The sequence below is a fragment of the Cryptomeria japonica genome, chromosome 2, assembly GCF_030272615.1.
Source record: "Cryptomeria japonica chromosome 2, Sugi_1.0, whole genome shotgun sequence".
Lineage (NCBI taxonomy): Eukaryota > Viridiplantae > Streptophyta > Pinopsida > Cupressales > Cupressaceae > Cryptomeria > Cryptomeria japonica.
In genome coordinates this window covers 525,193,854-525,211,029 of record NC_081406.1, presented here as the reverse complement: position 1 = coordinate 525,211,029, position 17,176 = coordinate 525,193,854, and the positions used below count along the sequence as shown (strand labels likewise).

At 38.4% G+C, this 17,176-nt stretch overlaps 1 protein-coding gene across 2 annotated transcripts in view; it reads left to right on the top strand.

Annotated features, from left to right (window-relative positions):
- Nucleotides 1-17,176, top strand: part of LOC131052167 (uncharacterized) — a 71,141-nt gene that overhangs the window by 9,257 nt on the left and 44,708 nt on the right. For both annotated transcript variants that reach the window (XR_009107296.2, XM_057986774.2), the window contains exons 2-3: nt 564-669; nt 16,800-17,149. Coding sequence is in view for 1 of the 2 variants with exons in the window: in XM_057986774.2 (XP_057842757.1) it covers nt 564-669; nt 16,800-17,149 (456 nt within the window). In the remaining variant the exon portion in view is untranslated. The remainder of the gene's footprint in view (nt 1-563; nt 670-16,799; nt 17,150-17,176) is intronic.

Here is a 17,176-nt window from a genome sequence, read left to right as displayed (position 1 = left end):
TTGCATAATTTTGATTGAAGTACTGAGTCATTTTGGCACAATCACTATCATTTGTATTTTGTGAATGTTAGGGAAAGGACAAAGTTTCTTTCTGTTAAAGTGGGGACATCAAACATAAATAAGCTAGGGGAGCTTTTTCTCCTATGCACGTGCTTTTTATCGTACTTGAACATGAACTGCATAACATGGATAAAGTCTAGTGAGTTTTAAAGTTGGTTCATCATCACAGCAATTGCTCTGCTTTAGTGCTGGTCATGGCACATTGGATGATTCTGATTTGCATTTGCCAAAATGTGAATGGATTTTAAGTGATAATGAGATAGGGGGTTTGGTCCAGTTTGATTTAATTTACATAAATGTTAGCTACAGTTTCTTTTATTATTGATTAAAAGTTTAAATTATTTTGAGCTTTTTTTTTCAGTTTTTGTTGTTGTATTTTGTATTTGTCTTAGTGAAATGCTTTTCTTTTCCATTCATCTCATTTATTTTTTTTGTATATGGAATGACGTTTATTCTGGATGGTGGAGATCAAGAGGACTTATTTTGATGAAAATTTACTGCAGTTCTTTGACCTTTGAAGGAGTTCGGCGACTCTTGGAAAAGGATTTGGGCCTGGAGGCATTTTCATTGGATTCACACAAAAAATTGATTAAGGCACTTCTACAGGAGGTAATTTTTCATTCCCTTCAACTGAAAATATACTTGATGAAATAAGAGACAAAACAAGTAGTAGTTTATGAATAGATATACAGATACAATGAAATTTTTTTCTTGGCTGTATTTTATGTTATTGCCTGTTACAATTTGCATGCATAAAGATAAGAATCTAATTTTGAGTTACCTTAAATACGTAGACCTTGTTTCTGAAAGTTTCAATGCACAAAAGTGAAGATACTTGTGGACTGGAAGACCATAAAAGTTCCAGAGTAAGCTTCTGGATAAATTTTGGCTAGGGAGCAGTGTTATACGAAAAGGAAAATTAGTGAAATAATTGAAACTTGTAAACATCCCAATAATCTAAATAGATTAAAGCCTATAGCTTAGTGACTTATGGAGAACCATCATACATGGGCTAGAATATCATGGTAACTAATTTTGCTGAGAGGCATAATCTATAGTGGAGGCAAGGGGGTTGTAATGGCATGGATGTGTTCTCAAAAGACTTCTGAGGGCCAATGTGACTTTTCAACACAATTTTTTTAAATCCTTAAAAAATTAATTAAAAAAGTTTTTACCACATTTTAAAAATTAGCAAATAAAAATGGCTGCATGGTGGAAAGAATAAGTGAAATGAGCATCTAGGTAAGGGAGTGGGTCTGTGAAGGTGGATGATGAGAGGTTTGCTTCTGCATTTAAGGCAAATGCATATGAAGGAAAAAACTGAGAAATCATGTTGGCTTGACTAGTAGAGAAAAAAATTTGTATAGTTAATTCAATGTTTTAATTGAAATTATTTTGCACTATATTGCTACAAGTGGCAGCAAGGCCTACTGTATTGGGTGGCGGCTATAGTGAGCCACAGCAACTGTGCAGTGTGTTAGAGATTTTGCCTTGAGTAACTTGGCTATTGTTCTCATAGTGATGGCACAATAGTGACAATAGTAGAGTGAGACTTGTGTGCAACTTAGATCAGCATCGAGAGGATGTAGTTATGTAGGAAGTCTTCTTTGAGATTAGTTAACTATTGGAGACTTTGTTGATTGTAACTAGGTAGAATGTGGATTCCAATTGTGTTAAGGCAACATTGGAATCCACCAAGGGCTGGGCCCTTCTCTCCCTTCTCACACGCCACACTAAAGGAAAACGTGTTCCCTCTAATAGGGCTGACCCTATAACTAAAAGACACACGCCACTCAAAAGGGAAACGTGTTCCCTCTAATAGGGCCGACCCTATAAAGTATAAAGTAATGAAACAAATAAAAGGGATCAACACCAAGCCGACCTCAAATAGGTCCTGCCTTATATAAATAAACAACTACTTGACCTCATTAATACAATGATATCACATGCGATAATCATTCTGCGAGTGCAAAAATCAGAAAGAAAGAATTCTAAATGCGAAGTGAAGGAAGTGTGCATTGAGGCGATTGTTAATACAAGGGTGAACTTCAATAGAAGATGCGAATTGCAAGACATATGTGAAGCCAAAGACAATTTCCAGATCTGCTCATCTGAAGGTCATCTTGCTGTTATATGCAAAACAGATTCAAGAGGTGTATTGCTGTGTGAAAGGCTTAGACAAATTGGTGTGCCACATCAAAGCTACCAGCTAAGTAATGTACTGTTATAATTGGATATAATTCATAGTCAGATCTGAAGATCTGTTGGCTGGGTTTTTCCTCTTATGAGGTTTTCCCAGAGTATTTGTGTGTTGTGTTCATTTTGTTCAATTTATGTTTATGTCTAAGTCTGAAAGTAATTAAACTAAACAGCAAATATATTGATTTAGTAATTAACTTCAGTTTTCTGAGTATAGGTTAAATCTGAAAGTCTAAAATTCAACAGACTTGAGTGATTTGTTGATGTAACTTCGTCTCAACTACTTTGATTAGGAGTTATTAGTTGTCTGACTTGATTGATTGATCAGTCAGACTAGTTGATTATCAGTCAAACTGAGTATTCACTTTAGTGAGTTGTAAGATTAAGTTGGAGCTTTATCTGACAACTCATCTGGTTTTTCTTAGTTAGATTCTTACTTGTCTATTTAAATGGCATTTGTTCTAATTCTAATTATGATGCATATAGAGTCTCTGTTCTACCACTGTGCAGTGTGTTAGAGTTTTTATGCTGAGTAGCTTGGCTACTGTTCTCATAAATGACGGCACAATAGTGATAATAGTAGATCCAAACTTGTGTGCAATTGAGAGTTCGGCATAGAGAGGACGTAGTTATGTTGGGAGTCTTCTTTGAGATTAGTGCCTAGTTAACTATTGGAGACTTGAGTTATTTGTGGATATAACTTAGCCTCAACTACTAAGATTAGGAGTTATTAGTTGTTAGACTGTGGATTGATTGGTTAGTCAACCTCAGTGAGTTGTAAGCTTAAGTTGTAGCTTTATTTGACACCTCATCTAGTTTCTCTTAGTTAGATTCTTAGTGCACTTGTCTATTTAAAGGGCATGTATTCTAATTTAAATTATGATGCATTTAGTCTCTTTTCTACTGCTGTGCAGTGTGCATATAGAGTCTCTTTTCTATCATTGTGCAGTGTGTTAGAGTTTTCACCTTGATTCCTTGGCCAGTGTTCTCATAGTTATGGCACAACAATGATAATAGTTGATTGAGACTTGTGTGCATTTGAGAGATCAGCGTGGAGAGGATGTAGTTATTTAGGGAGTTTTCTTAGAGACTAGTGTCTAGTTAACTATCGGAGACTTGAGTGATTTGTGGATGTAACTTAGTCTCAACTGCTTTGATTAGGAGTTATTAATTGTTAGACTGGATTGATGGATTAGTTAGACTAATTGATTGGTCAATAAAACTGAGTATCACTTCAGTGAAGTTGGAGCTTTATTTGACACCTCATCTAGATTCTCTTAGTTAGATTCTTAGTGCATTTGTCTATTTAAAATTTTAAAGGGCACATATTTTAATTTTAATTATGATGCATATAGTCACTTTTCTAAAAAAATGTTCTAGTGTATTTCTTTTTGGATATAATGAGAAGACATTTGCAGGTTTGAGAATTCAATACTAAGTGTTTCTGTTGATATTTTCGGTTAGTATGTGTTTGTAGGTTAGCATAGTCAAGGATTTTTGTTTTGATTCTAAGTTGCTGGTCCTGGTAAGGGAACAAGCATAGGTTTGATATGCCAATACAACTCTCTTTTCTGGGTAAGAGTACAGGTTTGTATACACACACACACAAAATATATAAAAATAGTAATACTCAATATAACTATAATTTATAATTTCATTTATATTAAAAATAAAATACCTGATAATTTGCCAAAAAAACTCATAAATTCATAATTCATTATTTTTCAAATGTCAATAGAAAATGAAATTCATTAGGTCCTTGTGCATGTTGAATTTTAACACTTTCAGATTAATGTAAACTCAGAAAATCAGAATTTAATTACTAACTAAATTGATTAAACGAATAGTTTATAGTTTTCCAGATTTAAGCATAACCAAGAAAAGAACAAATAAGAACAAGACACGATTACCTTGGGAAAACCTCCTAGGAGGAAAAACCCAGCCAGAAAAGATCCTCATATCTGATTATGGATTATATTCATATGAAGATTACAACACTTATCTCAAGTACTTGAAGGTGATTGCACTTAGGGCTGATGGTCTTTCACAAGACTGCACTTTCACAAGCAACAAGTTGTGAAATCTGCTCCCTTTAACACTTCCAACAGTAGTCAGATCCAAACCCTAGGTCTGAATTATATTGCATATGAAACCTGCACTTTGCTGGTCTGCAGCCTTTAGCACTTCAGTTCACTCTCCTTATGGATGAATTTTGCACTTTAATGGCAGATATAACTCCCTGGTATAGCAGACATATTTCGCTGTAATATCTCTCCTTTAATTCGCATAAGGCAGATATGAGTATTTCGCATGAACATGAATAATTGAATGGTGATGAAGTTTATGTTTATTTATATGTGGTGCTATACTCCTAAACATGTCGGCTTGCCTTATAAATTAAAGACCTTTTAATTTATTTAATCCGAAATGTATTGGGATAGGGTTGGCCCAATCATGTTGGCGTGTTGGCTTGAATGTAGCGCGGAGTCTTTATTTGATGCCGTGAGGTATAGGGCCCAGCCCTACACGTTGGGGAAGGGGCTGGCCCCCTTGGGCGGATTCCAATGTTGCCCAAGGCAATTGGAATCCGCCATCCCTAATTACAATCAACAGTGCACACTCAATAAATCAGCAATAACAGTCTTCAAACACATTAATTTTGAATGTTTCAGAAATGGCTTGGCTAGTGCTAAAAAGAATGAATATATCCATGAGGTAAGGAGGAGAACCACTCAATAGCATAATCTTATAAAGTGTGTGGAAGCACTGTAGTTAACACCTTATCTTCATAACAATCTAAATATGTAGTAGTCAGATCTAAAATGTGTATTAGACTCAGTTTTGCCATTGTATATTTCAAATTATGGTGCCACAACACCCCTAGGTAAATGATAAGTAATGATCTCAAAGGCAAGTGGTGTATTTTGTGCTTCCACATATTTATCTTTTTCTTGGCTGTCAAATTCATGCGCTACTTTATCTAGCTTTTGAATAAGTATATCCAAGGCAGAGGTAGGATTGGCGGTAAGAAAGAGCAATAGGGCACAGACATGGCCATAGTAGGAGTGGAATAAGGTATATAATAAGATACAAAAGAGTGTTTGGACTGAGATATGGAACTAGAAGTCAAACAATAAATGGAATGAGGGATAGCAAGAGCAGAGTGTAATGTACCCTACTGGGAGGCTGCCAATTCCCAATGATTAACACACATCACTATGCATTATTATGTCTTAAGTCAGATTATTAAAATTAAGGAACAATTAGGATTCATTATACATTTGACAGTAACTATACTCAAGCGCCAATCCTTACTTCTTTTATAATCATCAACCCTAACGGAGGATGGGGAATTACCTGTCATAGGGTGCTTGGAAACCAGTCTACTAGTAGGCTCCCTCAAGGTTTCAGGACTCCGTCCATATCTAATCTTGGGCTTACCTATCTTGTAAGGTATTACTCCGCCTCTCCCTAACAAAACCAACCTATCCTCATGAGGGGCAATAGCGAATGATTAAGGATTAGGCTAGAGTATACTGACTTCTCATGTATTATGAATATATGTGAATTTAAGTATGACTGTCATACATATTGCAGTTTATATTAATATTAATATTGAATTCTGCATAAGAACATTACCAGGCTTCATATATTAAGCATACATATTAAGCACATCCCCATGCATACCACCAAGAACGAGGTTGTTACTGCCTGTAACTTAATAACAATTCTGATCTGATCTGCTCCATGATGATATCCCTGGATGCTTTCGATTCCTTTCCTTTATATCTCTCAATGTGAGGGAGAGGTCACACCTCTTCATCATGTATACCCTTTGGCAAGAGACACACCCTTTCGCCATTAGTACCCTTTGAGCACCTTTTGAAAGAGTGCAACTCTTCATTTTTTCTGCCCTTTGAAAGGGACACAACTTTTCACAATCAGATCTGCACTTCTTATTTAAATTAGATCTGCACTTCTGATCCTCAAATTATCCCCCCTTCAAATGAGCTCTCTTCTCCCTTTTATTATTTATACCTCATATTTGGGGGAGTCGCAACTTATCATTTCATGCCTTTTGACCATTCGCTAACTTTAATCAAATTTTAATTATATTTAATTATATTCTTTTATATTTTAATTTAACTCTTATTTTCATTCTTTTGTATTTTAATTTTTTTATCATTATTTATTGTTAAATTATATTTCAAAGTGGGGACATTACAGTCCAGTCCACCTAAGATTGCTTGTCCTCAAGCAGTGATCATGGAGTGTTCAAAATGACTTCCAATATCAATTGGCTTTGGAAACACAGATGGATAAAACATGCTAGAAACATATCAGGCATGAACCAAACATGGAGCATACACATAAAAACACGAAACATACACATGGATTTATGCAAACACAGAGCATACACATAAAAGCACGAAGCATACACATGAATATATGCAAACACGGAGCATACATGTGAATACTCGTATTGTTAGATTCTTCTCATTGACTAGAATGATTCGTTGATTCATCTTTACCAATTGTAGTCCCCTACTAGGAGGCTGCCAATTCCAAATGATCAACATACATCTCTATGCATTATTATGTCTTAAATCAGATTATTAAAATAAGGAACAATTAGGATTCATAATACATTTGACAGTTACTATACTTAAGCCCCAATCCTTCTTTCCTAATCAGCAACCCTAATGGAGGATGGGGAATTACTTGTCATAGGGCGCTGGGAAACCAGTCTACAAGTAGGCTCTCAAGGTTTCAGAACTCCGTCCATATCCCATCTTGGGCTTACCTATCTTGTGAGGTATTACTCTGCCTCTCCCTAACAAAACCAAGCTATCCTCATGAGGGGCAATAGCAAATGATTAAGAATTAGGCTACGAGTATACTAACTTCTCATGTATTATGAACATATATGAAATTAAGTATGACTGTCGTATATATTGCAGTCCATATTAATATTACTATTAAATTCTGCATAAGATAAATATTGGACTTCACATATCAAGCATACATATTAAGCACATCCCCATGCATACCACCAAGAATAAAGGATGTTACTGTCTGTAACTTAATAGTAGATCTGATTTGATCTGCTCGATGATGATATCCCTGGATGCTTTTGATTCCTTTACTTTATATCTCTCAATGTGAGGGAGGTCACACCTCTTCATCATGTATGCCCTTTGGCAAGAGACACACCCTTTCACCATTAGCACCCTTTGAGCACCCTTTGAAAGAGTGCAACTCTTCATTATGTCTGCCCTTTGAAAGGGACACAACCTTTCACAATCAGATCTGCACTTCTGATTCCCAAATTATCCCCCCTTCAAATGAGTTCTCTTCTCTCTTTTATACCTCATATTTGGGGGAGTCACAACTTATCATTTCATGCCTTTTGACCATTCATTAACTTTAATCAAATTTTAATTATATTCTTATATATTTTAATTTTAATTTTTTTGTATTTTGATTTTATTATTAAATTATATTTCAAAGTGGGGACATTACACAGAGATAGGGATAGCACTAACATTAGGAGAAGAGGAGGCAACAACAGTAGTGAAAGTGGAGATGGTAGATGAAGCACTAGGACCATGCGTAGTCATGGCTCTAGCAGGAATAACATGAAAGGTAAGTGAAATGGTAGGAGGATGGGAAGGAGTAGAGGCATAAAGCTCTAGATGGGAAGTATGTATAACAGTAAAATCCACCATGGCATGGGGGAAGATGGAATAGGTAGGCATACTAAATTGAGGAGCAAAATTTGGAGGAAGATGTGAGGAGGATGCACCATTCAAAGAACTAGGAGTACCTTTAGCACCAATGCCTTGAAGGACTTGTAAACCAAGTGGATTAGTAAGCAATAAATCTTGAAAACATTAAACAAAAGTTTCTGGATTATCCATCTCCACTAAACTAGCAGGTTCACGTGTAAATTTTTTTCATTCAAAATGACCTTCATGATCAAAATTTCAACCTCATTCTTAATAGTAGTGGTAACAATAGTAGTTTGCTCATGGAACATCATTGGAAACAACATCCTCACAAAATTAGGCCATTTGAGGATTCAAATGAGGTTTTCTTCTTAAGGGAAGTTGAGGATGTAGATGAGACCCTTGGCTTGAAAACAACTCAGTAGACCATAAAGGCCAAATGATAGAAGGAATGTACAACTTGATGTAAAATCGGAAAAATCAGCAAGTGATCAAATTTGAAAATAAATCAGCAAATGAAAAGTTGAGAACCCTAAGGCAAAAATAAAGGTGTGTACAGTGGGGGAAACAAGATCACACAATAAGCACAAAACCTTAAAGATGCATGGCAATGAAGGACACAAGCAAAGGGGAATCAAAACCCTAATGAGATATTAAAACAAAGTATGCAATCATAAAATTAGATTTATGAGAAATCCCTAAATGGAAGGTTAAACTCTAAGGCTAAACCTTAGGCCTTGTAGAATGTCAAATTCACCAATTAATGTACGTAAAATGTATACCACTTAAATTATCTTGGCTAATTAAATAAATAAAGAAAGCATTTAAATAAATAATCAACCTAAATATATGAGCTGGGATCAATACTAAAATCAAATGCAGAATTTAAATGAATAAAATACAACATTTAGTTGGATTTTGGAGACGGGGAATTGATGTTAAAGATTTTGGGAATCATTCGTCACTGTTGGAATTTTAGAGCTTGATCAAACAATTGCCTTAAAATCGACAAATTGACTTTTCTCTGTTGTGGTTTAGATCTGCACTTGTGGACCTGACCTCGGCACTTGCAGACTGGCTCTCCACACTTGTAGGCATGTGGATCTAAACTTGTACCCACATGAATGAATTGGAAGAAATTTGGTTGCTGGAATTTGTTCTCACCATGATACTTAATATTGTAAAGGAAATTGGCGGTGTTTACAAGCACCTTTGGGGGATTTTCTGATTTGCAAGAGACATGTTCTTCCTGGTCAGACTGCTAGGTGGCTTTATTCAATGAGCATGGACAAAGATCAAATAAAACTAGCAAATATGTAAGGATGCCTAGGATGATATATGCTTTGATAAATGCAGCTATAATGCTCTCATGTGAATGTTCTTTGATTATTCTTCCATCTCTTTTAGGATCCTAACACGATTTCAAATGAATGAATGGATGTCTTTAAATACAACAAACATAGCAGACAAATTCACACAAATGTGCACCAAGTTGTTGTCGTATCCTCTTTGTAGAATTAAGGGAATTAATTGACGACTCATAGCCTATTCTTTATTTTTGTGTAGGCTAAGGAACAAAATAAGGGAAATAATAATGATATTTTAAGTTGAGCCCAATCACTTTATTTTCAAAAGGGTACCTTAAATATGATTATAGGGCATATATAATATTTAAAAAGTGTGTTTAACAGTTAATCCAGTATGTAGTTTAGAAATTGCTTTTAAACACTTGATGCAATTTAAAAAGTATTTTTAAATTCTTGGAGGGAAAAGTAAATTGAATTAGAGGGCCCAAAAGGCAACAATAAAAAGAGGCATTGCTCAAAGCAAATCATCCAGTTTTGTCATTTAGCTATTCCTTCCAATTTTAAGTTTGAAGCATTCAAGGATGAAATTTTTTGGTGTGGGAGATCTAGAGGGCAAAGACTCTCTTAGTTTCCATGTTTGGATTAGAGAATGAAAACCCTGTTATCTGTTAGAGGTGCTTCCATCTGGGGATCACAATTGTGCTAACTTGTTGAAGATTGATTGAAGATTTGAAGAGATATTCAGTTGCTACAGTGGCACTACAATGCGAAAGGGTTAGATTTGCTGATTTTGTAGAAGTTTTCAGATATTTCTGCCGTTTCTGAGGATTTTTCATTGATTCGTTATTTCCAGCTGCTGTACCAATCATCTTTGCTGTCATACAAGTCATATATTGTTGACTTTGGGACTTTCAAGGGTTTGAACTTTGAAGTGCTGTTTCAGATATTTGTTGTTGATATTTGGAGGGTTTTAGGGTTTGATCTGACAGTTGTTGCTGATTTTCAAGCCTTAATCGCCATCCAAGAGTTGCAATATGGTTGTATGGTCTATTATAAATGAAATTGCTGATTGTTCATGAGCTGGATTAAATCAAGACTTTAATAACTAGCACTTGCATCGCTAACAGGTGCAAGAATTTTGCCGAAAGGAAAATAACAGAATAATGAAATAAAACACAACAAAAAAATTCCGACTGTGTATGGTTCTGAAAAAACAACTGTAGCCATGGCAAGTGACTTACCTCAAGATTTTGAAAAATTTGTGTCATGTTGTCAATGTTGGCAGTGAGAAAATGGATAGGGTTTGTAGGAAAAATATTACGAAACCCTACCAGAGTAGATTTTTTTAAAAAATGCGACGAAACAACAACAATCTCCCTACAGCCACTTCAGAATATTCTCAATAAACAAAAATAGATCTAAATATATCGGGTTTTAGATTTACTGCATTCGTGAGCTCGAGACAAGATTTTGCAGCCTTTTGCCGAAAATATTGCTTGTGAGTAAAAGATTTGTTTTCAGCCATGAGGCAAGGAATGTTTAAAGCCATAAAATATTGTTTTACTGTTGGAGGTAACCATCACGTCACCGTAAACAACGACTGTGAAATTGTTTACCAGCAACCTGTATCCGACATGAGACAACTTTTCTGAACTTCCATATGTGAGCTTTTTCACAGGGGAAGCCTATTGGATAATCATTTGCAGACCTGTACAAGCACTGTTATAGGGTTTATTGCTGCTGAAAGGGTTTTATTTCCAATTGCTTTGATTTGACATTTGTCATAGTAATAAGATCTGCCATATATGATTGAATGATGAAGTTTGTATAAGGGATTTCAGCTTTGTAATAGCCCAGGAGTAATTAAGATCTGTTGTTATACTTGTGTACTTTGCATTTGAGGAATTTCTAAAATATATCAGCATCATGGAATGCAAACTACTGTTCATAGTTGAGTACTTTGATGGATGAGGGTTTGCAAGATTGTTATATTTCTGTTCAACATTATTTTCAGCTGGATTTGACATGTACATTTGTTATTGTTTTCATTTCAACTTGCACATAGTTGACAAATTGTCTATTTCCTTAGGTTACTCGACTGGGGACATTATAGTTGGCTGACAACTACTAGTAGCAGTGTGTTGGCATGATTTAATTCTAATTTGATTTAAAAGTTAAAAGTTTTAGATTTATGATTGCTTATTTGATCTAGGATATGAAATGAGAGATCTAGGAGTTGATATCAACTTTTGAGGATGAGTGATGATGGGGATGGGATTGGGAAAATGTCATGAGCCAAATTCATGCAAGAATATGCCACCTGTAGACTTGTGAGTGCATAAATGGCACTCTAATCAAATTGGGCCCAGGAAAAGGAAAAAAGGCATGGGCATGCAATTTGACTGTTATACTCTTAAACATTATGGATTGTACAAGTTCAAAGTTTTAACATTAAATGCTTTTTGTGAGTTAATTGCATGGGATTAAATGTGAGCTGAATTCTGTAGTTTGTAAATTTCCACCTTCCATATTTTTTTGGAAATATTAAAGATTATCTACCATGGGATGTAATTTTATAGAGCTTTTGGGTAGCATTTAAGCGTGTAATTCAGGTGTTTCTCTTAATGATAGGCACTTACTAAAAGTTTTGAATTTGATGTCTTTTCAGTCTTAGTTTCTCTTCACCTAGGATTATCCATCCTCTGTAAATGGAAGGAAATGTACAGTAAATCCTATCTAATCCAATTAGGAAAGTATTCCAAGTTTTTCAATCTAGTTAAGTTTTAGCATAGTAACAACATTTAGATAAAAGAGCAATATTAGAAGAGAGAAGAAGAAAAATAAAACAAAATAACCACAAAATTGACACTTGATTTACCTTGGTATAATTCTTGTAAGGAAAAAACCTAGCCTCCAAAGCACCAGATCCAATGTATTAATCAACAACCAATAGTTTCACTACAAAAGTAGTCGTAATGTTTCACAAGAGATCTGCAATTTGAACTTGGAAGTGTTGCAGTGGCTTAATCTTGTATAAAAAATGACATACAATCTCCATCTCAAGTCCTGTAATATAGGTATAAGAGACCTGGGAAACCATGAATGATTTTCCAAAATCATGTGCTCAAAACAATAAGCCAAAATCAAATCAAGGTGGTTTGTAAAGACCTTAATGTTTGCCCTCTCAGGTGAATAACTTAAAGCACACAGATAAAACATGTAATAACGCCATAGATATCAGACAAGTATATGAGATATTATTCCATTCATAATTGTGTGTTGCAAGTTACATTCTGAAGTATATAAAGATACTGAGGGGGTGCGAGTGCCAATTGTCGCACCGCAACTACCACCGCTCGGCTGCCAACTAACAAACCCAATTACAACTTAATTAACTAGTCATATTCCCGTATACAATAATGCGGCTAACATCATCCCCCCCAAAAGAAAAGTCGTCTCCAGGCGACTTACAACAAAAATGGAGATCATGCAACCTAGACTATATACAGATCAGAAAAACTAGGGAGGGGGCTGTGGAAGCGTCCCTGAAACAGAAGGCTGAGATGCCGGTGTCTGGGCCGCCAAACGGGTGCGGAGCTCATACACCTGCTGAGTGCGTACAGTCACGTCTCGCTCTGCCACCAATACTTTCTCCAAAGCTGTCTTCACCATGTGTGCGGCTTCCAGCAACAACTCCTCTTTTGTATCCGCTGCCTCCGTTGCGCAGACCAATCGAGTCTGCAACAGACTCCTCTCGGTACTAACGACATCCAACTCTTGTTGCACGTGGCTCCTCACACGCTGCTCAGCGGCCAGACGAATCTCTACCTCGGCCGTCTTTGCCAGGGTCTCAGCCGTCTCTGCGCGGGCCACCTCAAGCTGTGCCAACAACTGCGCCCTCTCGGCTGCCCATGAGGCCTGCCAACTGGCCACCTCCTTCTCCAACGCTACTCGTGCAGCCTCCCTAATTGCAGACTCTTGCTGTGTACGCCTCAATGTATAATAGGCATCCCGGTAGACTTGCTCGATCTTGCGGACAACTGCCGTCACCCGACTCTCCACAACTGGTTGACGCAGCCTCCAAGCCTGGAGCATCTCCTTTGTCTCCGTAGTCGGCCACCCCTGAGACTCAAAGCAGGTAGCATAGGCTGCCGGGCAGCCCACCCGCATAAACTGTAAGACCTGCTCTAGCTCCACCACCACCCGCTGTAATGCTTGCGTTTGGGCAGCGGCCACCACTCGCCTACCCCTTGTCACCATATCAGCCATGTCAGCTACATAGGTCTCAATATCCTCCCCCGTCTGCGCTGAAGGCTTTGAAGTCTCTGGTGGAACAGACGCAACGACATCCTGCTGTGAAGGTACCTCCTCTGCCACCGAAGGTGTACCATCTCCGGGCGCCTGCCCAGCAGAGGCGACCTCCCCTGCCTCGTTCCCAACTGTGAGTCCATGTGCCTCTCCTGATGAGTCATCCAAGTCTACTACCTCTGCTCTAGTCTCTCGACATGGTGAGAATACAACAGCTCCCTCTGGTTGTGCCAGTGTCATCTGAAACCGCTGTGTGAGCCAACTCTGCATAGCCACGAGGTCGGCACGCATCTCTACGACCGGGGGATGGTTCGCTGTCGTTGGCTCCTCCAACAAGGAAGCGGAAACAATCACCACTGCATCACTACCCACGACGTCCAACCGCACTTGAGGCTCGGTATCCACCACCTCCGTTAGCCCCTGCTCCTCAGCAACCACTACCCGATGTGGTGACTCCTCCGTCCCTGACTCTGCCATGTCCTCGATAAGTGCCGCCGTGGTTGGGCTCGGTGATGCTCCTTGGTGCTCGTGCTGGAGGGGACCAAGTGTAATAGGCGTACGACTCTGCCCGAAGGCCGAAATACAGGGGCCACCCACTCCAGATGATGGCACAGGCATGCCCATCGGTAGCAGGGGTGGGGCAAACAAGACTCGTACCGGCTCCTCCGTCGCCTGGCTGCTATCGTCCTCCTCTTCCGTTTCTGATTCCTTTGTGCTACTGGAATCCCTCCCGCTGTCAGGCTCCCTTGAAGTCGAGGCCATATCTATCGCCCTTTTCCGCTTCGCGGAAGAGTGCCCAATGTCCAAGTGCCTCCAATACATTATTGGAGGCTCACCTGCTGTCAACGGTCCCTGTGATCGTATCTCCAACTCTTCCTCGGGCATTGCTTCCCGCGTGGCCTCCAAGAACAACCCTATAGTGTAGTGAGGCATATAGAATGTGCGATGTTGCAGCGTCAAAAACTCATACATGCGCTTTGCGAGTAACGTGGCCCAATCATACACGATGCCATTCATCAACCCGTTCATCAGCATAATCTGAGGGAGGGCGATGTCTGACGCCCTACCCGACCCTGTCAATCTGCTCTTGATGACATCCATAATGCATCTCCAGTGGCCTTCCGCAACCAAAGTCTTACGGATTCCTCAACCCTTCGTGGCACTAGCCATGCTGTCCAACTCTGCTGTCGTCAAGTTCCTGGAGATTAATTTAATCCACCACTCCTTCTCTTCCCGTTTCATCTTTTTAGCCTTTAGTTCTATTTTCTTGCCCTGTCTGCCCGGGATGCCGAATACCCTCGTGAAGTCCCCTGCTTTGAAAGATACGGTAACATCCCTTCCCGAGGTATTCGAAAGTGCTGGTGCATGTGTGCCTGTCGAAGGTGTCTACCATGAACCGTAGGGCACCCTCATACTCGCGGATAGGAAACACGGGCATCCGAATAGCCCACTCCACTTCTGCTTTCAGAGGTTTTGCTTAAATTAACTAGTCGTATTCCCGTATACAATAATGCGGCTAACACTTAAGGTCTGTATGATCTAAATCTTTGTACTTACTTAAACTGTTAAATTCAAAGAAACAAACTGGTTGCACAATATAGATTCAGACTGGTTCAGAAAAAGAAATACACACTACAAGGAGCTCCAAATTGCTTATAGAACATCCAGATAATTAATAGTGCTTACACAGATTTAGAGCATCAATAAACATGTTTCGTCTTAGGAACTGCAAATTTAGGAATTGATTCATACATAGAACTGACATAGAGTTTCTTAATGGCAGCACTTTAAGCTTACAGCTTTTACAGAGGTCAATATAGAGCTTGATGCCTTAGAGGGGCACTGTTAAAAAGTGCATAACTTTCACTATAATCTGAGCCTGTGAGATGTGAACTGATCTGATTCGAATCTGCTGTAGCTGTGGGCTGCTCTATGGCCTTCCTTTCCTCCTCCTATCACCCTTCTTGCTCTGTTGATGACAATTTCAATACACAGCAAAAGGGATCTGTTGATGATTGTAACCTAAAGTGGAAGGAGTAAGTGGGGGTATCGTCCCACCTCCCTTGCCTCTGAGGTTTCCGTCTCAGAGACTCGGTCTCAGCATGCACAAAGGCAAACAAAACTTTCAGCATCCCAAATTGAAAAACAGAGTCACATATAAATATTTGCCTGAGGACAGTTTAGGGAACCGCCCTCAAGGAGAAACCCTAGGGCGGTTTAAGGATCTGCCCTATCAAGATAGCTGCAGCTGGAAGACACCTTAGGAGAGTTGGCTTCCATGCTAAGTAAAATCTGATTCAGCTCAGAAAACGACAAAAAACAGCTAAGGGGTAACCCCTTAGGAGGGGCGTTTAACACAAGAAGACAAAAACAACAGTTGTCACAGAAATCTGACTTGGCCCCCTTCTAGAAGTCAGTTGTCACTAGGTGACAAAACAGAGTTTGCTTTGGATTTTCCTCAAAGGAGTCGGTTAGCAAAAAAAAATCTGATTTTTCCCAAAAAGACAAGGGTGTGCAGTTGGCAGCCAGTGCTGCCATCCAGGCCAGGTGGCCCTAACTCAGTGGGTCCATCTCAAGGTTAAAGTCCAAACCATGTGCTCCACCTCCAAGAATAACTCCACAGATAGAATGTAACTCTTGATTAACTGGTTTGACCCTATGACAAAGAGGGTTGAACTGTAACTCCCAAGTGCTTCAATATGGGGCAATACTTACAGTTATACACTTCTTGCACATAACTATGAATAGCCAGTGAATGATGTGAGTCATAGTCCACCTAATAATCCCCTATTCAATGACTTATCTCCATAGGACCAATGGCACATGGTGTAGAGTGCCAGTTTGACTTTCAAGATTCTATCTAAGTGGATGCCCTTTTCCATGTGGGCATTTTTTTTACACTATTACAAATATTAAATAATTATAACTAGACTTAGGACTTGCAAGGTGCACATCATCTAGTCCTCTAGTCCAAATGGTAAATAAGTGTGGTTGAGTTACTGATGTATGTTTGTTTACATAATCTTAATAATTGGAATTATATTCTTCACTTTAAGAGTACAAGTTTGTTATTTTCTTTGATGCCGCTGACCTGAATGGATTCCTCACCATCTTCACGTTCTATTAGCTGAATTTATTAGTTATTGCTCTCTTTAGTCACTCTTTGTAACCTAGTCTTCATTGAATTGATGGACAGAATTTCTATAGCTCAGAGGAGGACGATGCTTCTGGAAATGTGAAAGAAAATGAAAATGAAGCTGAGAATTCAGAGTTGGAAAACAGCTCCAAAAGTCTAGAATCTCTGGGACAAAATTTGCCATCTGGAAAACATGGCAAAGGAAGAAATGAAGACAATAAATTGTTGAAAGAAAAAAAGCAAACTGAATCTGATATTGACATACCTGAACCCAGAGAAAAAGCTCAAACAGAACATGATGAAGTTGATGATGAGATAAATGGTAAAAATGAATTATCTCTGGAAGTGACTGAAACAGTAATAAAGGAAGCAGTTTTGAAGAGAGCTTCCTATCTAAGAGCTGAAATTGAGTAAGTTTCTCTTACAAGTAGTGATTC